The 25,059-nt window shown below is 39.3% G+C and overlaps 1 protein-coding gene across 3 annotated transcripts in view; it reads right to left on the bottom strand.

Moving 5' to 3' along the window:
* Nucleotides 1-25,059, bottom strand: part of TLK1 (tousled like kinase 1) — a 143,982-nt gene that overhangs the window by 40,295 nt on the left and 78,628 nt on the right. For all 3 annotated transcript variants that reach the window (XM_067549259.1, XM_067549257.1, XM_067549258.1), the window contains exons 7-13: nucleotides 24,026-24,115; nucleotides 23,100-23,192; nucleotides 22,445-22,555; nucleotides 21,605-21,741; nucleotides 19,881-20,069; nucleotides 12,200-12,266; nucleotides 5,534-5,631 (exon numbers count right to left, since the gene is read on the bottom strand). In XM_067549259.1, coding sequence (XP_067405360.1) covers nucleotides 5,534-5,631; nucleotides 12,200-12,266; nucleotides 19,881-20,069; nucleotides 21,605-21,741; nucleotides 22,445-22,555; nucleotides 23,100-23,192; nucleotides 24,026-24,115 — 785 coding nt within the window. The remainder of the gene's footprint in view (nucleotides 1-5,533; nucleotides 5,632-12,199; nucleotides 12,267-19,880; nucleotides 20,070-21,604; nucleotides 21,742-22,444; nucleotides 22,556-23,099; nucleotides 23,193-24,025; nucleotides 24,116-25,059) is intronic.

The following is a 25,059-nucleotide window of genomic DNA, read 5'->3' as shown; positions in this document are numbered from 1 at the left end:
GTGGCGCACATATGTGCTCGTAGATAGGGCGCTGTTGGCCCCGTTCTCTCTCAGTTCCTTCTTGTCGGAACTTCAACAGAGGGGATCCCCGGTGGGTGGGTTGTGAATGGACATGAGCAACACATCTTGAAGAACAACAGTTACGAGGTAAGTAATTGTTCTTTCCTCTTCAAGTGCTTGCTCAGGTCTATTCTGAATTAGGTGACTTACCAGCAGTTCCTTCGGAGGTGGGTAGGAGTTCAAGGCCATGATGACTGCAACGCCGCCCTTCTGAATCCCGCATCGTTCTGAGCTTGCTCCGTGATGGCTTAGTGCAGGGGTGGGGAACCTTTTTTGTGTCAAGGGCCTGATGGTGGCCCTGGCGGCGGGGGAGAATTCAGCGGCGGCGGCGGCAGGTTCCGTGGGGGCGGGGGGCAGTGCCCGCCACCGAAGTCCCCCCGCCGCCGAAAAGGGACAAACGGCGGCAGGGTTTCGGCAGCGGGCACTGCTCCCCCCCCCCCCCCAAGGAACCCCGCCACTGCCGTGAAACCGCGCCACCGCCAAATTCCCCCCCACCGCCAGGGCCAGACCAAATGATTTTGCGGGCCGTGGGCCGGACGTTCCCCACCCCTGGCTTAGTGGGACGCGAATGTATGGAATGAAGACCACGTAGTAGCTTTGCAAATATCCTCTATGGGTATATGAGCCACAAATGCCGCTGAGGAAGTTTGTGCCCTCGTCAAGTGGGCCAATACCAGCGCTGGAGGTGTCACTCCCTCCTGCTCGTAGCAGGCCTGGATGCAGACCGTGATCCACGACGAAATACGTTGCGTGGAGACCAGGCTGCCTTTCATACAATCAGCAATTGCTACAAAGTGTTGGATTGAGTATCATAAGGGCTTAGTCCTGTCCAAGCAGAACGCCAGAGTCCTTCTCATGTCCAGGGAGTGGAGACGCCTCTCTTCATTTGACCTGTGCGGCTTCGGATAGAAGACTGGTAGAAAGATATCCTGGTTCACGTGGAAGCGGGAGACCACTTTTGGCCAGAATGTCGGGTGTGGGCATAATTGGACCTTGTCCTTGTAAAAAACTGTATAAGGGGACTCCAATGTCAGGGTCCTAATTTCCGACATCCTCCTTGACGAAGTGACGGCTACCAGAAAGGCCACTTTCCAAGACAGGTGCATGAGCGAGCACAACATCAGGGGCTTGAAGGGAGGCCCCATCAATCTAGAGAGGACAAGGTTCAGAACCCATTGGGGAACCGGATCTCTGACTGGTGGGAAGAGCCTCTAACCCTTTCTGGAAACATGTCACCATCTTCTGAGAGAAAACCATCCTACTTTAGACGGGAGGGTGAAACACCAAAATTGTCACCAAATGGACCTTAACTGACAAAAAAGCCAGGCCTTCCCGCTTCAGGTGCAACAGAGCCAAGATCACCTGCATGGATGCTTTCATCGGGGAAATGTTCTGGTGTGCCAACCAATGTGTAAAGCGCTTCCATTTTGCTCCTCTCCACTAAGCCATGCAGCTTCCACGCCATCTGGTGCAGGAAGGAGAGGTCCGGTTGAAGTAGGTGACCTTTGTCCTGGGAGATGAGGTCCAGCCCCAGTGGGAACTTCCATGGGCGGGCCATTGATAGCTCCATCAGTGTGCTGTACCAGAATGACTTGCACACTGTCCCTCTTGATCTTTATGAGGATCTTGTGCAACAGTGGAGTCTGGGGAAAAGTGTACATGAGGCGACCTGACCAGGAGAGGAGAAACGCGTTGGTCAATGAAGCACTGTCAACACCTTGGACGAAGCAGAACAGGTGGCGTAGAGGTCCACTTGGGGAGTGCCCCACCTCCAGAAGACAGAATTCGTCACCTCCGGATTTAGTGACCACTCATGGACCTGCTTAGGTGATCTGCCAAAACGTTCCTGGCCTGGGAAGGTGTACCACATCTAACTGGATGCCATGGCCCACACAGAAATCCCAAAGTCGCAGGGCCTCCCAGCAGAGGGCTGATGATCTGTCCTCCCCCCCCCCCACTTGTTTATGTACTACATCGTTGCCATATTGTATGTAAGGACTCACATGACCTTGTTGGAGAATCGGGGAAGGAATACTTCGCACGCCAGCCGCACTGCTCTGAGCTCTTTTACATTGATGTGCAGATTCATTTAGTCTTTGGACCAGAGACCCTGAGTCTGCAGCACTCCCAGGTGTGCTCCCTAACCCAAGTCCGACGTGTCCGATACCAATGACAGCGACAGCTTCTGGGACATAAACGGTACTCCCCCCCAACACATGCTGCGATTTTGTCCACCAGGCTAGGGAGGTAAGTATCCGCAGAAGGATGGTGAGTATCCTGTCAAACCAGTGACAGGCTGGGGAGTACACCAACCCTAGCCACATCTGAAGAGGTCTGAGATGCAACCAGGTGTTCTGGGCCACATAAGAACAGGCCGCCATATGCCCCAGAAGGCTGAGGCATACCTTTGCTGTAGTAAGAGGGTGGGCTGATAGGTTAGCTATGAGATCTGAAATAGCTCGAAACCTGGCCTCCAGCAGGAATACCTTTGCTTGAACAGAGTCTAAGAGTGCCCCTATGAACTCTATCCTCTGCACTGGTCTGAGCATTGACTTCTGCTCGTTTATCAGTGAGCCAAGAGCTAGACAGGTGTTCCGCACTACCTCTATTCCGTGTTGTACTTGCTGCTTTGACCAGCCTTGAATGAGCCAATTATCCAGGTATGGGAAGACCTGGATGCCTTGACGCCAGAAATATGCTGCTACCATGGCCATGCACTTAGTGAACATGCGAGGCACCGTGGATAGGCTTAAGGGGAGCACCATGACCTGAAAATGCTGATTGCCCAGCATAAAGCGGAGGAATCTCCTGTGCCCCAGGAAAATGGAAATATGCATCTTGCAGGTCGAGTGAAGTGTACCAGTTACCTGGATCCAGAGAGGGTATAATGGTAGTCAGGGAGACCATGCGGAACTTTAACTTCCTGAGATATTTGTTGAGGTTTCGCAGGTCTGAGTCCCCCTTTCGCCTTTGGGATCAGAAAATAGCGAGAATAGAAACCTCTCTCTTCTTGCTCTTGAGGAACTTTTTCCACTGCACCGACCCTCAAGAGGGCAGCGATCTCTTGAGCGAGAAGCTGCTTGTGAGAGTGGTCCCTGAAGAGGGATGGGAGGGGTTGGTGGTGGGGCAGGAGGGAGGAAAACTGGAGGGTGTAGCCTGTAGCTACTGTGCTCAACACCCAACGGTCTGATGTTATAGCTGACCAGGCTGGGAGGAACGGGGAGAGACGGGAGAAGAGTTTGGAGACTAGATCTGTGGCCCTGGCTGGTAAGCCACTCCTGAGCATACCCTCAAAATGTACGCTTGCCCCTTGAGGAGTGGCAATTAGAGCCCAACTGGTGAGCAGAGACTGGGGAGCAGCCCTGGTGGCACTTAAATCATTTATTCTTTTTTTTTTTTTTGGGTTCGTCTTCATGATGAGCCCTAGACCTCTGCGACTGGTATGGCTGAAAGCATTTCCTGGTGGAGGAAGGAATGTACAGGCCCAGGAAGTGCAGCATGGCCCATGAATCCTTTAGCCCATGTAACTTGGAGTCTTGTTTGGTCAGCAAACAATGCTGCTCCATCAAAAGGTAAGTCCTGTATGGACTGTTGGACTTCAGTGGAAATGCCCAACAACTGGACCGAGGATGCCCTTCCCATAGAAACTGCAGAAGCCATCGCCCTCGCTGCTGAGTCTGCCACATCAGAAGCTGCCTACAAGGATGCCCTAGCTACTGCTATTCCCTCCTCCAGGATCGCTTCGAACTTGTCTGGCAGACTACGGCAGGGGGTCCAGGAACTTACTGAGGGACTACCAGATATTATAGTGGTATTTCCCCAATAATGCTTGCTGGTTGGCCACTCTCAGTTGCAGGCTAGCTGTTGAATAAACTTTTCGGCCAAAGAGATCTAGCTTCTTTGCCTCTTTAATTTTTGGTGTAGACCCCGTTTGGACCTGTCTGTCACATTCATTTGCTGCCGCGACCACCAGCGACCCTGGTGAGGGGTGGGTTTACAAGTACTTGAAGCCTCTGGGTGGCTCATAGTACTTTCTTTCCCCCACACATTTGGACGTGGGAGGCAGTGAAGCTAGGGTCTGCCACAGCACCATGGCCAACTTCATAACCCCCTCATGTACTGGGAGGGCGATCCTGGAGGGAGCTGCTGATGCTAGCACGCCAAGGAGGTCATCAGCTGGCTCCTTGAGTTCCTCAATTTTGAGTCCCAGGTTACTCGCCACTTGTTTCAGTAAGTCTTGGTGGGCCCTGAGGTCATCCAATGGGGCCGACGCGGAGGGGACCGCCACTGCCTCCTCCGGGGAGGAGGAGGAAAAGGCTTGTCCCTGGGGGGGCGCTTTCTCCCATTCTTTAGCGGTCTAACAGTGCCGGTCTGCCCCCGTCTTTCCTTGACCATCAACCTTAGCCTGGAAGGTATAATGTCTTTCGGTATAATGTGGTGTTTATGTGGCCAGTAGGAGAGCACTTCAATCTCCCTGGACGCTCAGTAACAGACTTGAAAGTTGCCATACTTCAACAAAAAAAACTTCAAAAACAAACTCCAGCATGAAACTGCAGAGCTAGAACTCATATGCAAACTTGACACTATCAGACTAGATCTGAATAGACTGGGAGTGGCTAGCCAACTACAAAAAATAATGTTTCCTCTTTTGACATTCACATCTCTTCATCAACTGTTGTGAATGGCTTCATCCACCCTGACTGAATTTACCTTGTTAACACTTGCCCTCCTCACTGTGATGTAACTCACCCATCCTTGCATATGTATATATACCTACCTAACAGAAGTTTCCACTTCATGCATCCAATGAAGTGGGTTTCTGCCCACAAAAGCTTATGCCCAAATAAATTTGTTAGTCTTTAAGGTGTCAGAGAACTCTCGCTGTTTTGCTAAAAACAGACTAACACGGCTACCCCTCTGGAACTCATAATATATATATAGATTCAGTTAATTCTAGAGTCAAGTTTTATCTTACAATAGATTACCACACAAATTCAAATGTTGCGATATCAGTAACATATACACGACTTAGTAATTTGCTTTTTTGCACTATGTGGTGCTTTGATACGTGAACAATATTGCAATAGAGCTGACTCTAGTGTTACACCTACATAAAATTTCTGCAAGTGCATTAAGATTTTACCATGTCTTCAGGCATTACTTTCAGATGAGTGAATTGCTTTAGACTCCCCCATAACTATTCTTTATGTCAGACCTGTGATCTAGAAAGTTTTAGATGTTCTCCATTTTCAACTCTATATGCTCAATCCCTCAGATACCCTGTACAAATATTATATTATAACCATTATTTTTAGGTAAAATTACAGTCTATTTAAGATAAGATAAATATAAAAACACTGATAGCACCTAAGAAAAAGTTACAGTATATCATGTTCCATTTTGGTGAAGGTAATTTTAAAACTATATTAGGTTTTTAAGAATAAACATGCAACATTAAAATCTAGTAGCTTACTGTGAATTATCTTCATTGTTTATTCTTTTGAGCTCTCGTATGTGAAGATTCCTAACTCTTTCCAAACGTTCAAGTTCTGCTTGTATTTCAGCTTCCTCCTGCAAATGAGAAGAAGGAACAATAGAAGCTCAATTTACTCTTTGTTTGAAAAAGATATTTTTACCCATGCATCAATACTGGTGGTGATGAAAGAACATTACATTACAAAGCCCTGCTGAACCAGAAAACAGAACTGCTTTTCTTTTAATGTTTGAAAAATTCATAGAGATAAGGCATAAACCTATTTCAAGGAATTCTTCTCTCCATGAAACCTATAAGTAATGGGATGTTCACAGGTTTGTTCTGCACTGTAGGGATGCTATTCGAACTGAGTGGCAACTAGTTTTGTACCTCAGCCAGGGAGAGAGATTATCTGGGAAGTGGTTTGAAATTGATGTACAATGTGAAAAAAAAATTGAGATATGTGCAGTTTTAGAAAAGATGCTTTAAAAATATTTTAAAACTCAAATGTGAAACAAAGCAAGACTATGGAAGATTATTCATAAACAAAACACCATTTACTTAAGCATTCTCCCATTTACGTGTTATCAAGATCACAAATGCAGACTATGTTCTCAAAGACTTAGGGTGGAATTTTCAAAAGCACCTTGATGAGTTAGGAGCAAAATCCCTAATTTGGGCACCTTTGAAAATCTCATTCTTAATCTGCATATTCACCTATTCAAACATCCTTTAGCTACAATTCATTTATATCAGTGGTACTCAGACTGAGGCTTGCGAGCCACAAGTGCCTTACAGTGCCTTCCGCAGCTCTTTGCAGCATGATATTAAAACACTGTGTGATTTAATTATTAACCAATCTAAGATAACGAATCAGCATGCTTTTACTATGTTAACAACCAATTAAGTTATCAACTTGTACTAAATTATTAATTTATTTTCGGAGAATTGTTGGAGGCCCAGTACAATTTGAGTTGCTTGACCACTGTCCTACAGGCCTAGCATAGCTTCAGTTGCTTGCTTGGCTATTCTGATCCCTGTAGCATGACATCTTTCAGTTGGTAGAGACTGAATAATCTTATAGATGTCTCAGTTTCTGCATACCACGGCACATAAGACAAAATACAGATACTGTATGCTTGCAGCTGCACATAGATAATGGTGACGGGAACAAGAAGTTATCTTTGAATGTCTAGGGTACACTGTTTTATTGTCAAGAGGCATACATTTACGCCGCCCCTCCTATCACCAGATGTTGTTTTGACGACCCCAATTATCATGGTGAGAATGGAATGTAGTTAAGGGTGGAAACCCAATGTAGGTAATTAGCATATATGATAATCAGAGAGATAATTAGGTGAAGGTTGTTTATGGAAGGGTATAAGTAGTCACCATTTAGACAAAGGGGTGCGCTCCACCAACACCTGACTCCGCGGAAGGTGCTGCCGATTGGACCAGAGGATCCACTGACTCCCTGGCGGGGCCCCTGAAGAAAGCCGTTCCTGTATACAGCCTTCTGAGTAACTGCTTAGCTCTCCAGGCTTAGTAAGCATGATATATTGTAGTTAATTTTAGGCTTTGTATCTAACTAGTATATTTATAGAAAACCTTGCACATTAAACCATATTGATCTGCAAATCGGGCGTACCATGTCTCACTGGTATTCACACTGATCACAAAGTATCCAGAATCAACAAGAATAATATATATAAAATAAATAAAATATATATAGCACTATATTAAATGAAACAATTAATTCACACTACTGAGGTTCTTTTGGGTAATGGTGATCATTAATTTGGCTCCTGAACCACGGTGGTCTGAGCATCACTGCTTTATACCCTATAGTACAAGTACACAATTTAATGGTGCTTAACATGCTGAAAGATAGATATTTAAACATGATGCCTACAAGTAGAAACTATGTTTAACAAGTTTGAAATTTAACTTAAATATAAAATCTTTGCACCAGCATCTTATTACTATGGCTATTGTGCGGTCAATGGAATACACCATTTTTTAGTTGTCTTGGTGCTCCAGTCCAGTAGTATTTTGCATTCATCTCAGATTAGGGCATTTCTAAACTATTTCAGAATAAGCTATTGTGAAAAGAAGACTTAGAACTTTATTACTACTTTCAAAGAAAGGTAGATATTTAGTATTTTTAGGTTATTATCCTAAAATGACATCACACTGGTATGCCCTTCACTTCATCTTTCACACATTTTAATATATAGCACGACAAAGTTGGAGATGAACAAGGCTGTTACGTTTAACATAGCCGAATTGGGAGTCAAGGATTTCGAGAATTTCTGAGCAGCACTGGGAAGTGCTTTTAAAATGTGGATCCTCAAAAGAACAGAGAAATGACATCTGAAATCCTGTTTATGTTAATAGAGACTAAGCATAATAAAATCTGTAAATGAATATTGACAGATATTGAACTATTCATTTTCAAAAAACAGGTGAACATGGGACATTAAAAGTACCAGACTACAATTTTTCTTTTTCTTTATAAACATAAGATTGTGAAAGATTAATGAAAGTTATTTAGCATAATGTCTACATTATATTTTATCTATTGACATACTATGTTCACTTCATAACTGTTGCAATACAGTGTGTCATTTTGCCACATTACTGAGCGCCATTGTTTCTACAGAACCGAACCTGCATAAAGTGGGGTGACAGTTGACAGCCCTGTCTCAGAGGAATGACCACTAAGGGAGCAGAACAGCTTTCTTTGCAACTACAAGCTTTTAATGTGAGACATTAGAATAAATTTATGGAAAATTAATCTACGCTTGTTCAACAGAAAATGTCAGACACAATGTTTTCATATTTTCTCTGTACTGTCTGTTACATGCTTCCACTCTAGGTAGTTCTGCTTAGAAAGTTTCAATTAATTGGAACATAATTAAGAAAGAATGATACTACTTTACTGTAGAATAATTGCCTCTTTGGTTGACCTTTACAATTACGAAGTGGTTTGGAAATCAATCCATGCACAAAAGCCAGTAATTATGGAACTAATCTATTTAAGGTGACAACCACGAAGAAAAATGTCTTCTAAGAAAGTGTAAGCTATACTGCATAACTGACTCAAAACTGTGTTATTGCTATCTGGAACATAAATTAAATGAGTGTATTTCCAACAGGCTGAAGACACAGATCAATCAGAAGACTGCCAGTGGAATCAAAGATCCCTCCCCATGATAGACTGGACAAAAAACTACCTGCAAGATTCTTATCAGAATGAAAATGTAAGACCAAATCCCTAATTTTGACCAGTTGGACTAGTGCAAGATGTCCCTTCCGCTGGCAAAACTAGGTGGAGCATTTGCTTTTCCTAACACAGAATATTATTTGCATTTTCCTGTTTGTATGTCGTTAACAAGCCAATTTTTTCATATTTAGCTTCACCCTTGCAGCTCTCAGGTGAATACCTTGAAATTATATGCAGCTTCTCATAAGCCATTATTAGTCTTCTATAAAAATTTGACACATACCCTTTCTTAAAAAAAAAAAACCAAAACAAAACACCAGCTATCTCTTCTTATCCCTGTTCTCAGAGAATATGGGGGTGGGGAGGAGGAGCACTGTTATTGCATCTTTTGGAGTTTTGTTCATATACTATGCAATTCAGTGGTTCTCAAAAGGTGGTTCATAGCCCAGTGTTAGTGTGACCACCAAGTTCTCTTTGGACTGTTTCCAGATGTTACTTCAGACACTAAGGTTTTGAATACCTGTAAACAAGAAAAAACCAGCTTAGCTGCCTCTCCTGCAGGTCACTGCTATGTAAAAAGAAGTTAAGAACAAGACCCATGAGGATATAGGAGGAGAGAAATTTCCTTAGGAGCCGGGAGTCAGGAAAACCATTTCTAAGCATCATATCCAGGAGAGCAAAGAAAGGAGCAACAAGAAAGCAATTACAGAGTGAAGGGGAGGACCAGGCAGCAAAGAACCAGATGGAGAGAATGTATGCAGATGGAAAGAAGGAAGCGAGTCATAGCAGCAGAGAAACACATATCAAGGGAGCACTAGGAGATGAGAAGAACCGACAGAAGTGAAGATAAAATTAAAAGCAAAAAGGAGACTGATTATTTTTTCTAAAAAAGGACAAAATCTTTATCATATTATAGAGTTACACAAATATTGTAAAAATATTACTTTTTACACACACACACTCATACACTCTGATTAATTTAGCTTTATTTTTAAACTGAGCCACTAGCGAACATGGACATATACTTACTTATTCACAGAATTCAATGCAAATGTAGAAAATGTAAATATAATAATGTATATATAAAATCAATGCAAAGACAAGTCTAGAAATCTCGAGTTTTGGTATGAAACATAAAACCTGAAAATCTACTTCAATTTTTTTTGTTGGTTTTAAACTGGAAGCCCTACTTCGATGATTTTTGACGTTTTCTTTGACTTACAATTCATTTTAATATGAAGTAAATGCAGAAACTTTAGTGAAGCTTCAAAATGTCTACCTGCACGGAAAGCTATCTGTAGACACATATACATTGAATTTAAGCTTTCATTTTAGCTCTTCTGTGTTGCAGCATTAGCTTCAACCAAACTACCAGACTCGATTACTCGATTCTATAATGAAACAGAATTATTTACAAGCAAAATAGTTTATAATTTTAAGCATATGCTTTAACTTTTCCCATTTGATTAATCCCTCTGTATAACAAAGGGACTGCTCACAAGAGTGAAGTTAGGCATGTGTTTAAATCCTTGTGACAGTGGGGCCTTAAATGCTTTTTAACAAGCTATCTAAAGCAACTCAACTGTTGTTGAGTCACTGACTGTCAAAAAGTGTTTCCCCTCACAGAATGAAAAGTTTGAAAACATGCCTGCTCCAAGCATAGTTAAGTGCTTCCAATTTGCTTCCTAACCACAAGAAGAGAGTCAAATACATTTATCTTGATTCATTAAAACTAAATATATTTTCTTCTATTTTTCAAGAAACAAAAAATAACCATGCTAAGACAGAGAAATGAATGTCTAAAAAACAGTGATACTGGAAAATGGAGATCAGACATCCAGATCGCTGAGGCCATTAATAGTATTCTAGTATTAATAGCAGAGCAGGAATGAAAAATAACTAAGCCTGAGTTTTTGCGTTGAATGCTTCCTCTAATCAAATTATGAGTAGATTTCAGAGGGGATATAGATTTCATCATCATTTAAAAAACCCTTTTTTCTTCCTTTGTGACACCCTCTTGGCATTCCCTGGCTGACTGAAGCTATCCCAGAATGTGACAAATACCAAAACTGTCACTGCAACCTATTCTATCCATGGTATTTATGATGTTACAGAATGATGTACTCTCAGATCTTTACTGAGTCAAAAAAGCATCATGAGGATTCAGAGAGTTTCAAGCTCTAGTCTCAATATGACAGATTGGATTTCCATCTTGAAATGATAAATACAATTGAAAATAAAGGGTTTGTAAAACTTATTTCTGTGCTGAATGCCCTGACAGCTTGGTTAGTGAGGATATTCAGCAAAGATATTTGACATTAAATCAATTTTCATTTTTACTTCAAAACAATGCTTTTGCATTATTAATTCAGCCATTCCTTTAACAAGTTATTCTAATAGACAGATGTTCATAACAAGCATAAAGCATATCAGCACACCTGGAATTATGGACAGGGTATTGCCAGCACACCATAGTTACCCCCACAGCATTGTTTCTTCTATACACATACAAACTTGACAGCTTGTAACATTCAGAGGTCTGACACTAGAGCACACAAAGCATCATAATACCAAGTCAGTTAGCATAATCCTTGCCTAAACATTTAAAAATAAAACAAGTTCTTAATCTTCCTTCAAAATCTGGCTGAAACGTGGCAGTTCTGGAAATGAAGACAGCCACAGCCAGAGGGGAGAGAGAAGTTCTATTTACATAGATAGAACACTGCTTGGTTACTGATAGTCTTGCTATATCAACTCTCATTTTTCCACATTAACCATTCTAGTTGCAGTATGTGTGTAACATTTATTGCACCTTGCACTGGAGTTAAGAACTGCAGTACTGTGTTCTGTTCCTAAGCCAGTGGTCCCCAAACTGTGGGGCCCGAAGGAATGTTTGGGAGGCACCGCAAGCCCCACGAAGGGGTGGGGGCTCTGCCCCCAGCTCTGCTCTAGTCCCACTCCCAGCCACAGCTCCAACCCCGGCCTCAGTTTCCAGCTCTGCTCACGGCCCCACTCACAGCAGTGGCTCCACTCCTGGTTGCAGCCCCAGCTGCAGCTCTGGCCCCAACTGCAACCATGCTCCTGAGGGAGTGAGGACCAGGGAAGGGGGGGAGGAGGACTGAAAAAATTTGGAGACAACTGTCCTAAGCAGAGATCAGAAAACAATGCTACTTCTACATTGATCCAAGAGGTCAGTGCAGAGTGATACAGTGGACTCAGTACTTCATGAAACTAAGTATGCTCTCTCTCCAGTACCCCAGAATATCCCAGGTTAGCGAACAGAAAGGAATAAAGTCATTATTCAGTACCGAACTCTTCATTGCTTACTGGTAACCAATTTTGTAAGATAGCTCTAACAAGCTCTTTTTACAAAGTGACAGTGTTAGTTTTTGCACTTTGATGCATGCAGCAAAAATCCCAGAACAAATGACTACACATACCTTTTTGAGATGTCCTAATCTAAGTTTGAAAATTTCTTCCTGTTCGTGATATTCTGCTAGAGTCAATCTGCAGAAACAATACAGATAGTTATATATTTTACTGTCTTATAAAAAATATAGAAATATTCATATTTTAAAGTGTAAATAGCATTCTTTATTTACCATTTATAACTACCAACACAAAACTGCATTTTAAATTGTGTCTGAGTATTGGTTTTTTTTAAATAAAGTGTGTCATTCCAGGGCAAATACTCATTATTTATAGAAACATATCTGGCATTCTGAAACATTTATTGTCTATGCTAGACCACTTCCCATTCAGCAGACTACTTATAAGAGATCTACTCCTTAATCACCTCCCATTTAAAAATTTTAGCAATTGCTTGGTTCTCATAATATATCACTCAGTATGCTACCACAAAGGAATCCACAGACAGTTTGAAAGAATCTAGCTTAAGACTCAAGATTTCCAGGTCATTGTTTTCAATCAGAAAAATTAGGGAAGGTAGTTAGGAAGTAGCATGGAGTGGAAATGCATCATGCATCCAAGTTTAACCACCTCAATTACCCAGTGCGCTGTAGTAATACCACCCAAAATTGCAAGAAAACAGACCAAACAGATCGTCAGAAGATGAGGAAATGGAGAAAAAGCCAAAGTTAAAACCACCTTTCAGTTCTCAGGCAATGTGTCAAATTTGAAGGCTTGCTCCTAAAGATGACAAAATGAGTGCGTTTTCCATTGTCCTGTCTCTTCTGATGCTGCAGAGCCTGCACCTTCCAGAACGGAGACCAGAACTTGAGAATGTCAGGTAAGGTCTCCAATTAAAAAAAAAGAAAAAGACAAAGTCCTCCCACTTCAGGACTGATTGAAGAAGTCCCAGAAACTTACTGCTGTTAGACTTTGGTGTACTTTATGGTCTAAAGCACCTTGTTCATTTTGAAATTGAAAGGGCTCCCCCCATCAAATAGGAGTCATTATCCACATATCTGAGCGTTAGAATAAAGACCCATGATTTAAGGTAATATTACTGAGGAAACATAGCTAATAACACCAGAAGAATCAAAGCATCTAACATGTCATACCTGTAAGACATGGTAGGACACTGCACACTCCTCAGTCACCAGGCTACTTGCTGCATTTTTCTGCTAATCACAAAGGTGGACAGTGAGAAGATACATCTCTTCCCAGAGATGCAAGTGCAGCTAGCCACAGATAACCAGAGAAACTGACCAGACATTCCTTCCCCAAAAGTCAAGTTTTTGGTGTCCTTACCCAATGGAAAGATAAGAACTACCTTGGATTTTTCTCAACCTTTCATTGACTACCGACTCCTCCAACCCAACATATGTACAGAAATACTGGAATCCCTTACTATCACCGCTTTTTTCATTTATGGCTGGGATTGACTCTGGAGTCAACCACAAGTCTTTAGCAGGCTCCACTGGCTCATTATTAATGCAGTGAGATTCCCTCTCTCAGTACTCCTGGATTTCATTAATCAGTTGAAAAGGCTCTCTCTGGACAGCTGAAGTTTCCAATTTCAAAGCCTCACTCACATGTTCAAACACCTCTTGAAACCGGCTGAAATTAGGTGGCAAAACAAACAAGGATGTGACCATGTCCTCAGGAGAATATGAGGAAGAAGCAATCCTTTCTTTCAGGATAATGTTGTTGCAAAGTGCCCTACACCATCTTCCCTGTCTGGGTGAAAGGCAGTCATGCACACCAACCAACGTAGGGGACAATTGTACAGATACTGGTGTGGGCAGCAGAGGACGCAGCAGTGAAGAAAAAGCCTTCGCTGTCTGGATGCAGCAGATGGATGACTAGTAACAGGTTTTGGGCTGATCATTTATGTTCTTCAAAGCCACAAGGAAGAGGAGATCCTGTTACCAACGCCATATAGCCCAGATGCTAAATGGAGAGCAACTGAATGGAGCCTCAAATGGTTCGTCCCAATAGACCAGAAAAGCGAGCCCAAGTGAGAACATGAGCCTTGGACAAACAAAGCACTCCAGTTCCAAGAATTGTTGTGATGAACCTGCACAAGACAGCACCAAGGCTGAGCCAGACCACTCTCAGAAGAAAAGTCCTGATTGAGATTCCTCCTCAAAGTCCAGGTCCAGTGTCTGATGCAGGGACTGGATTCGTAAGGTTTCCTTGATTAGAAAGTCAAAGAGCCTCTCTGCTGCCCAAAGGAGCAGGGTCCCTCCACACCAAGGAAGAATCTGGTGAGTAGTTTGTGTGTCTACTTCCAGTAACATTAAGAGGCACAATGCTCACCACCTAAATCTGCCGTTCTTATGAGAGTATTTGGAGGCCACAATCAAAAGGTTAGAGGATCCCCTGATCCAGAATAAAGGCACAAACAAACTATAACTGAAAAGCTAAGTTTTGTATCAAATCCTCCAGAAATCACTCTGGGCATGGAGTGAAAGTCCTTCAGCCACAGCTAGCTGAAGAAAAGAAGGAACTAAGGCAGTGAAGGAAACATGGTCCTTTCATAACCTTGGCTACCTACATGCAGGGCCAGGATAGGAAGTTTGTGTAGTTTAACTTAGAATGAACACTTGCAGACAAGGATAGGCACCACTTTACAGGAAGTTCCTGAAACTCAGTAACCCTGAGGGACATAACCCACAACATACAGATGCCACCTTGAAAATATATTTCAAGTCAATCTCTCCCCATCCTTCCACACCATACCCCAGCAAACAACTGTTTTTCTTACAGTATACTTGGAACTGCACGATGCATAAGCAATTTAAAACTGCTGACATTATCTAATTTTTCAGAGAAGCTTATGAAATGCTAAATTTTATTGTAGGCACAATTAGTTTAATTTGTGTTAGATTACTGGTGAAGAGACAAACCTCATTCCCAATTGGATTCAAAAACAGTTACTTGCTAGAAATAGGTTTGTTATTCCTTATTTCAACATTAAAGTATCCTATACCTCACAAATTGGTTTACAGAAACTACAACAGCAATATTACTCCTATTTATCATATGTTAAGATCTAAATGTATCTGGTGTCAGTTTTTATTTGGTTTATAGGTCATCACTGTACTGCCCAGGCAAGTCATCCAAATTTTCAGGTTTAATTTTTATATTTGTAAAATGGGCCTAACAACAACATGATAGCCTCTTTCACAGATAGATTTCAAAGCTCTTGACAAAAATACTGAAGAGTGGCTTTGTATTTCTTTTCACTCTTCTCAAGAAAGAGCAGTTAAACTTATTTTTCTCTTATCTATCAAAAATATTCATCATCAGGTACAGACATATCATGGAAAACAATCTAAAAACTGAAAATTTCGGAAGTGAATGGCTGACAAGGGGTTAAAACAGAAATTGTGATGAAACAATCTATAGTGGATCACAACTAGCATTGTGCTACTATTATAATGATTTCTCCTCTCGACCTCCCGCCATGAAAAAAAAATATAGGGATAAGAATACAACAAAATGTTCCAATACCTCCTCTGCTCATGCCTTCCTTAAACAACAACAACAACAACAAAAAATGTTTGTAGGATGGAATTTTTAGAAATTTTCCAATTAGGCCTAACTCCAGTGGAGGTTTTTTTTTTGTTTGTTTTTAAACAGAGTTTGGTCAATGCTAAGCACTTTCAAATACCTCACCCAATGTCTTCTCTGGGTCTTATCTACGTTTGTCTTATAGACTAAGCTGTTTGGGGTAAGGGCTGCCTTTATTTATCCTGTAAAGATCCAGGAACATTGTTGGTGCTTAATTCTGCAATTCTGAAAAAAGTTGCTGAAAACATTTTCTACTTGCTCCAAACCAAACAGAATGCTCTCTCTAAACTACAAGTTTGTTCAATCAGATTAGCATAATTAACATTTTAGTATCCCCTCCCACAAACATTTTAAATTAGACACAGAGATTGGAACTGAAGTATTTGCATGAGACACTGCCACTGAATAAATGGAGAAGTAGAGGAAGTGATGGTTACAGAGTCACCGGGACCAAAATGGCTAAAGCTGAAGAGTGAAGGGAGGAAGTTACTATGGAAACCAAATTGCTCTTTCTAAAAGCAATGACTTATTAATCACTTGAACATAATGGCTGCTTCCAGAAATTCAAATAGTGGGGGCTGGCATTAAACACTTAATTGCCTCACTTGAAGTAGGAGAATTAAATTTGGGATAGATTTTTTTTAAAGTGTTGAGGAGTTTATCAGTGCACTTATCAGTTGTTGAGGTACATTTCAACTGATTCCTATTAAGTGAGCTTATTATAAAAAATTGTTTGTTTGTTTGTTTGTTTGTTAATCACTTGGGACACCAAAATTTAGAATGAACACTGGCAGACAAGGATAATGTCTTGCTCATTTAGTCCACTGTCTCTGAACACAGCACTGATGGTTTGTTCAGGTGGTCAGTTACCATCTGGATGAGACTGGTATAAATACTTTGATTCATTTTCAAACTCACATTAGACAAACATGGTAAGTTATTCCTTTAACCATCCAATTACACCAGGAAAATGATGTCTCACTGGCAATGCCTCAGCTGCCACGTTTTACTGGTTTTGAAAACTCTCTTTAAACTGTTCATATCCAAAAACCTGTTTTCACTTCTGGTTTCACACTTTTTTGTAACTGAGCTAAAAATGTTTTTTTTCTTATCTACACTAAAAGTTAAACCATTGTCAAAACTAGATGAGGTGGTGCCAGAGAGACACTCTGCTGACGAGCATTGTTACCAGATCATTTTTTTCAGTATAGCAGTGTAAAGATCTGCCTAATCACATACATGTATGTTGTATTGATGTACCTCTGTTTTAGTTCATTAATCTCAGCAGTTCTGTACTTCCTTCCAGCTAGGTATAAATAAAGCCTCTTCCCTTTGGCTACGGGCTAATTAGAACCATTATTCTCGGAGTGATGCAGGCACAGTGATGAGCAAATATGAACGCAGTAATAGTGGATTAGAAAGAGTAGATGAATTCTGAATACTAGATCAGAAAAGCACAGATGTGTTATCTGTCTAGCTCTGTAACAGGGAGCAGCAGTTTTATTGTAGGTATCTTCCAGGGAAGAACAGACATCATGCAAACAATAAGACTACAACAAATCGTAATTAAAAGTTAAAAAACCCTTGGAGCTCCTGGCAGGGGGACATGAGAGAGCCTTGTGCTGTAGTGACCCCAGGTTGCATAATGGACCTTAGCAAACAACACACAATTGTTCAACAAAGACAAAATATGCAGGCAGTCTTACGCATAAAATAGCAGTTATAGCAGGATCAAATTAAGGTACACAAATGCAAATGTAGTTTTGATTCAACAATGATTATTATGTGTAAACAATCATTCAATACTAAAATATAAAAAGAATTACTTATTGGATATATTAACACAAGAAATTTTCAATGCTAAATTATGTTCAATTTACATGTTACAGCTTAATCAAAGCTAAATTAAATGAGAATTTTAAAATTTAATTAATTTGAGGGCAAGACAGGAGTAGCTATTGATGAATCTGGAGCAAATCAGACAAGAGATTCATGGTAGGCATGCTTCTTGTGCAACATGCAACTGAAGCAAAATTTATCATCTACTAAAGTAGCAGTAAACCTCAGAAAATTTAACATGAATATAGACAAAGATGACTTAGCCAAATACACTGATCAGGTATATTAATGGCGAAGAGTAACAGTTACAGTTGCTTGGATTTTAATATACAGAACATTTACATTTTCACAAGCTTAGTTTGTATGGTAAAAAGTGAAATGACTACAGAGCTTTCTGCAGATCTAAAAAACAATAAGAAAGCTAAAATCTCTACAAACACCACACAAGATTTACAGAATTCTAATGTATTTGTTCCTTTTTCTTCAGTGGAATAAATAGTTAGGTGCATGAAGAAATAGCTAGTTCCCCTGAAAAGATATTCTAGAAAAGAGCCCATATTAGTTCCGGTATTATTTCAAAAGAAAACTTCAGAATACAGTTGCAGAGTGAAGCATGGCTAGCTTATATAAGAAAGAAGCACTTAAATGGTAAGTTACATATGAAATTTAAGGGTCTTTTTGTTTTAAATTAGCACCTCTGAACAGCCTTCCTACATAAACTTTCTGAGAAGAATCACTTTTAAAAACAAACCACAAATCAGTATTAATTTAAAAGTCTAATGTCAATTCTAAATCCTGCTGCAGCCCCCTTTTGTCCTCAATTCCTTTGCCATCTTGTGCAAAATGTGCCAGAAACATATGATGCAGTGATAAAGAGGATATTGGATTTGCTAATCAGAAATAGCTTACCATTTTGTTTTGATTGTAAATATTTAAAATAATATTTTTCTGATAGTTAATATCCCAATCAACTTGGAATCTAGCCAATTTCAAAATAGGAGTTTAAAAGAACTTTGAAGTACTGCTCCTGTGCATTGACCAACTTTTTGTAGTTTAATAACCACATTTTCATATTTGTAAAAATGCGCTTCTCTCCTGTTATTGTTTTGGGAAAACTCAAAGGAGAAGAAATTGATTACACAGGGAGACAGTTAATATATAATATATATGATGAAGTGCAATCAAATGCAAAATAAACAAATTGAAAAAATAGAAAAGATTTTTTTCTTCAATCTTTCCATTATACTTAACATTACTGTCACATGTAACAACAAGTAAAATATTTTCAGATAAAAGGGCAATTTTTAAACTGATGATGTCCATTAAACCAGTAGTAAAGCAGAATAATAATAAATACTTGGTACTTATGTAACTTTTTACCTCTTGAAAGGATTCAACACGTTAATGAACTGGTTTATGACGGCTGACACTTCAATTCTTTACCAGAGCAGACTGACGACACTATTCAAAATTATTTGGTGGTTGCTAGCAGGAAGAGTACAATTGCTAGTTTTATTACCTATGATTTCACAGTGATTTAAATTTCTATGTGACACAAACATTTTTCAACAGGTGAACTTTCAGAATGCTACACTGTGTAGAATGCATGCAGCTGTCATGTCACCATTCAGTTTAAAGATTTCACCATAGAAAAAAATGCCACTCAGTAAAGGGAGATCCATAATCAATATTTTTATCTGATGATTTCTGCTGTCTCCTTATATATATGAAAAGTGAATCAGCAGCTCCTTTAACTTTGGCTTTCAAGGTCTGGATTTAATATAGAAGACAAGATGCAAGATCATTTATTTTTTGTTTTAGCACATTATTAATTTAGATGCATGCCTTCAGATACTATGGGCTGTATCCAGCTCTTTTAGAAGCCAATTGAAAAGGTATCATCTTCTTCAGGGGAAGCTGAATTCATCACCAAAAGCCTTCTTTACATCATTTTAACTGAAAGGAGAATAAAATTAACTCCACTGAAATCAGTGGAGTTATGAGTGTAGAATACTAGAATTAGGTCTTGTCTAGATTAGAGAACTGTAGACACACTGCATCAGGGCAAAACAGACTTGCATTGAAGAAATTACCTAAGATAACTTGCAGTGATACACTAATTCTACATAGACATTGGTGCAAGTTTCCTTAATTTAGACAAACCATTGGTAAGAATAGAGTAAATCCGTAATTTACTGGTATATGATGTAACTGCTGGGGTTCTGCCACTACTTGCATTGCAAAGAAAATGAACAACATCTATGGAACTATGAAAAAGACTGATTGAATTGGTAAACTTACAGCTGTGGTAAACTGGGTCTAACAAAAGGATCATTTTCTGCCCCATTGACAGCTTTATTTTTCCTCTGTTTTGGTTCCGAATTGGCAGACGGTGCTTGAGAATTATTTGTAGATGGAGGTTTTCGTTTGGCTAGGAGCTTTCTTTGCCTTTCAATATCTTCTCTTTGTTGATTCACCCATTCTTGTTGCCTGTAAAACCAAAATTTCTACATTAAAGTTTTAATAATTTTGACAACTAATAGCATTTTAAGAAGCAGGTTTATAATAATAGCAATGATGGATTCTAATCCACTGAATTATCAGCATCTCTCTTCTTGGTAAATAATGAAAAGTTAGTTTGGTATTTTTAACTGTAAATACGAATATTTACTTTTGGGGAGCAGAAGAGTTTGCATGGTTTAATTTTATTTTGTATGTATGTTTGTTGATGTACAGATTTGCAATTTGGCAAGAACAGGTTGATAATTAAAAGGTCCTTTTTTGTCAGTAATCATTTTTACACAAATGAAGAGTTAGAGTATTTAAGAACATGTTAAAAAGAAATTGAATGTTCTCTATGAGGTGGGAGTATTCTCACAAAGTTTTGGAAATATGTTGGTATAACCTTCTTTTGAAATATGTTTCCAAAAGTGTAACTTACATACTGTGTTTTCCACAGTGGAAACAAATGGTTTTCTGCAAAGTGGACATTATTGCTTACAACCAACACCAAAAAAGAAAAGAAAAGTTAGAGATTGTTTTACAAATCAGATGCTTTATATGAGATGACTTCTCCTAAGTAAATCATCAATTGGGTTATATGGCAAACAGCTATTGTATGTGTGTACAAAACACATGAGGAAGGCTGCAAAAGCTAAGTTATTCAATATTAACTAGGTCAGAGGTTCTCAAACATTTCGTGTGGGCCCATTTCTGAGGCGTGTCTTCATAAACCAATTCCCTAACCAATCACATTGCATTCCCACATTTTCTTTGTGAAAACTACAGTTTCTAATGAATACATCAATACTTAACAAATTAAAGGTCAAATCAGTTTACTTCCAAAAGCATGTCTCTGAAGTCATGAATTAGTTTGTTTCTCCCACTCCACAGCTCCACCCTCTGCCCAGTCGCCCCAAGCTCCTCCTCTGACCCATTCTCTGCTGAAGTACCTTGTTGAGGCAGCTCTTTTCCTGCTGGCGGCTACAGGTTCCTTTCCCCCATCCGCTTATGCTAGCAGCAGCCCCTAGTGGAGGCTGCTAGGTTTGCTGCTCCTCCTCGCTCCTCCTTCATTGCAATGAAGAGCCTGGATGTCTGTAGAAGCTGCTATAATGAAGGATGTGGAGCCAGCACCATGTGACCAGCAAGCACTCCACAGACCATCAACTGTTCCACTGACCACCACTGGACCACAGTTTGAGAATCACTGATCTAGGTTTACAACTTTTTCTATCAATTTTGCTGAATAATAAAATGCTGCTCAGTTAGTAAATTCACACTTGTTCTAAGGTTTGTTAAAATCAAGTGAGGCCCAATCATCTTCTTTCAAAAATACAGGATTTAGCATTCTACATTCTGTCAGTTGATTAAGGGAGTTCTGTACTGTATTCTGAAACTTCAAAAAGCAAAGTGAAATACTACATATGAGAAGCAGCTCCAATACTAGAAGCTCTTTGTAATAAAAAAAAATCCACTGGAAGGAACTGACAATTACTGAGAATTTTAAAAACATAACATTGACTAACTTCACAAGATTTTGAAATGCAAAGCCATCTGTCCACTGTTCAGTAAATGAAGCACCATGTCGAACTGTTGTAAAATGCCCGAGGCGTAGTCTGTCTTGCATACTTTTCTCTCTGCTTGCCAGCTTTTCTTGTGTGCTCTAAGAAAATCAAAATATTACCATTCAGTTTTTCTACAGTGTTTAAAAGTTAGCAAAAACACAGCCTCTTCTCTAATGTCGTTTTTTGAGTAGGAGATAAAAATTGAGTTTTTTGGCATGTTTAAGTAATATTGTTAGTGTTTAAGAATGTTAACATTAAATTTGAAGCTCAAACCTCATTTAGGTGAATGGGATGACAGAGGATAAATACATACTTTTGGCTGCTCTTAAGACTGAAGGCAGCAGTGGATCGATTTACAGTGGAAATTCTCCTAGCTCTCTTATGCACTCTTCATAACAGGGTATTGTCCCCAGTGTGCATGTTCAAAAGTGATTTTCCAAATCACCTGTAAATTTATTTTAAAACAGTTTGTCCAAAGTTCACAAAGCGGCTGGAAGCCACTCAGAGGAAAAGCCACATGCTTTTATGTTCAGCAGTGACTGAATTACTCATAAACAAAAAGAGTATGTTAAAAAATGCATTTTTTCCACTCTTTCGTAACTCAGAAATGGCTGAAGGGATTTTTCTGAAATTTAAAAATAATTAGTTCTGAGCTGAGACCAAAAACTTTGAAAGTTTCAGCCCTAAGCAAGAAATAGAGAAAGTTATGAGCAAATGAAAATGGGATGGAGGGTTTAATAATGGCACAGGTAACTATCTATAGTGTTTTCCACCACACACACTGAAAAATAGCGTAAATACCTTTTCAATCAGAAGTTTCTTGCTCATTGAAATGCATTTGTTTAACCTTTCTTTATATTTTTCAAGTAGCTTTTGTTGTTCGTCTATTTGTCTTCTAAGATCACAGTTAGCCTAAGAACAATATGAAAAGAAAATTGTCGGTTATATTTCACATCAATGTTTTATTTTCTATGGAAAATATTACAAATCAAAAACATAACTATTATCAATACACATGTACATCTTCAGTGGCATTTACTAAAGCAGAATGTGTGCATATATACAAATATATAAACAAAACTGCCATAACACACTGCCATATACATTATCACTCTTGTCTGGAGCCTCAAAAAGTCTGTAAACATATTTAATAATTAGATGTGATAAAGATATATTTCTTTTAAATGCTGAAGCAGAGAAAAATGACACTCATGCACTTAATTATCACATAGTATAGAGCTTCTCAGAAAAAGTATTTTGCAGATTTTATAGATTTTCATCTTTGCAAACCTGCTGTTTTCAGTCTATGTTTAGATTAAAAGTTTAAAATATTTTCAGCTTTATAACTTCATATGGTAGTACAGATATTTTCTATACAGTGTCACTAACTGATATTTTAAATAGACATCTTTTACCCTTTTCCACCTTTTTTTTTTTTAAACACTTTTACACTTACCCTGAGCAAATCATCTATACGACCTTCTTTCTTTTCCAAGTCTTGATTTTTATTACTTTCCAGTGCAGCTAATTTCAGCATTGTGAGATCAGTCTTAAACAAAAACATTTTCAAATATTTAATTCCATTCTTTGGCAGTGGTAACATATAATTTTCCTTATTTTTGTATCCAATGTTATTGTCTTAAATTATTATGGATTGAGTAAAGGTTGGATTGAGTAAAGAGTTTGGATGAGCCACTTTAACTGATAAAGTCCTTCTTTAACAGAAAGCCAATCTACTAAAGAGCAGTTACATTTCTTTTCCAGTAAGGGGTGAACACAACATGTCATGAATTAAAAAGTCTACTAATCATGTTGTGTTAAATTGTCTCTACATTAGGACTGAAGGTGTCCACCTAGGAAAGGAAGTTACTAACTATGAAAGACGGAGGGTTAGAGCACTTGGCTGGGCATGCCGAACAAAATAGCAGTGCAGCAACAAGAGGCTTCAGGGTTTAAAAAGGATTGCCATTTTCATTGATAAAGAGCTATGATTTTTAGCTCTGAAATGCCATGTTGTATCTCTCATCACCACAGTGGTTGCTATCTTAAATACTGACAGAGCTAGAAACTAACGCTTTTAAGATCACATGACAGCCTGAATCTTGAGCAAAAGGTATGAAGCATTCATTTAACTCTAGTGGCTCATGGGGTGCTATACTGGAAATTATGTGAGCATAAAAAACAAAATGGTAAACAAAATGACTAGCTGCTCACAATTTATCAAGGACAGAAATGTTTTTGCAGACAAATGCTTGCAGAACCTGTGCATTTTCTAAATACTGGTCCTGAACCATGTATCAGGCAGGAAAATAAACGGTCATTGATCAATGTTTTCATGTATTCTATAAGTGACACAGGAGTTGTGTACTCAGAAGTGCTTACCTGAGTAATTTTAAATGATAACTGCTTTGGTTGTGTAACAGGGTGATCCCCAAAAGCTAATGCAGTAGGAGAAGGACTATTCTGTTGAACCTAAAATACATAAACAAAAGATTCCAGCTTCAACTTGAAATACTCAGATTGCAAAGTGAATGTAGTCTGAATGTATTTTTCAAAATTCTGTGACAATAACTACTTGACCCTAGGTTGTAATTAGTAAGGTAAAATACAAAACAAGGAAAGAAGATACCCTTGCTATATGAGACCCGTCTCTGAAGTATTGAATCTAGTGTTGTTCACCATGATATTTGTATTTTGGAAAGATTAGATCCATTTCCAGGAAAAAGATTGAGAGATTTAGTCTTATTTCCTATACAATAGGAGATATTTAGGTAAACTAACAGAAGGTTTCTAAAGACTGATACTTACTGCAAGAGGAATAAATAAAGTTTGCAGAAACAGTCACAATATATATCAATTTACACTAATGCTCCATTAAAACAATTTTTTTTTGGCATGAAGCACAGCTGTTAGTTAGTATGAACCACGCTGGTCTAATTATGACTCTTGTATACCAAGTTTAACCACAACTTTTATCTGTTAACAACTAGTATCATAGCTTGCATCCTTTTTTAATGTCCCTTAACTAGATCTTTCTGAGATTAAGTTTTGACAACTCAAAAATAACTAAACTGTGTTTCCTTTATTGTTGGAGGGCTTGTCTTCCATCAGGGGACCCAGAGTACAGGGAGAACCTGTTGTATATTATGGAACCAGACACCACTGAGACATCAGTCTGAAACCCCGAAGAGAGAGAGAAAATATTTATTTTTAGCCAAATTCAAAACTTTAAAGGCTTCCTTCTATTATGAGAAACAGAGTTTAAGGAAGTTTGGAGACTAAATTCTGAAGCTGCTAGCAAGTAGAATAAAGTGGGGTTGTTAAGAAGGAAGAAACAAGACCTTCCGTGATTGAATGAACTGGTTCTGACACCCCGAGTTACATAAAGACAAGTCCAACATTGACATTGCAAGCCT

This window comes from Emydura macquarii, unplaced genomic scaffold (genome assembly GCF_026122565.2).
Source record: "Emydura macquarii macquarii isolate MOO-44397 ecotype Brisbane River unplaced genomic scaffold, CSIRO-AGI_Emac_v2 contig_1253, whole genome shotgun sequence".
Classification (NCBI taxonomy): domain Eukaryota; kingdom Metazoa; phylum Chordata; order Testudines; family Chelidae; genus Emydura; species Emydura macquarii.
Note: the sequence above shows the minus strand (reverse complement) of the source record. Positions and strands in the feature narration are given on the sequence as shown.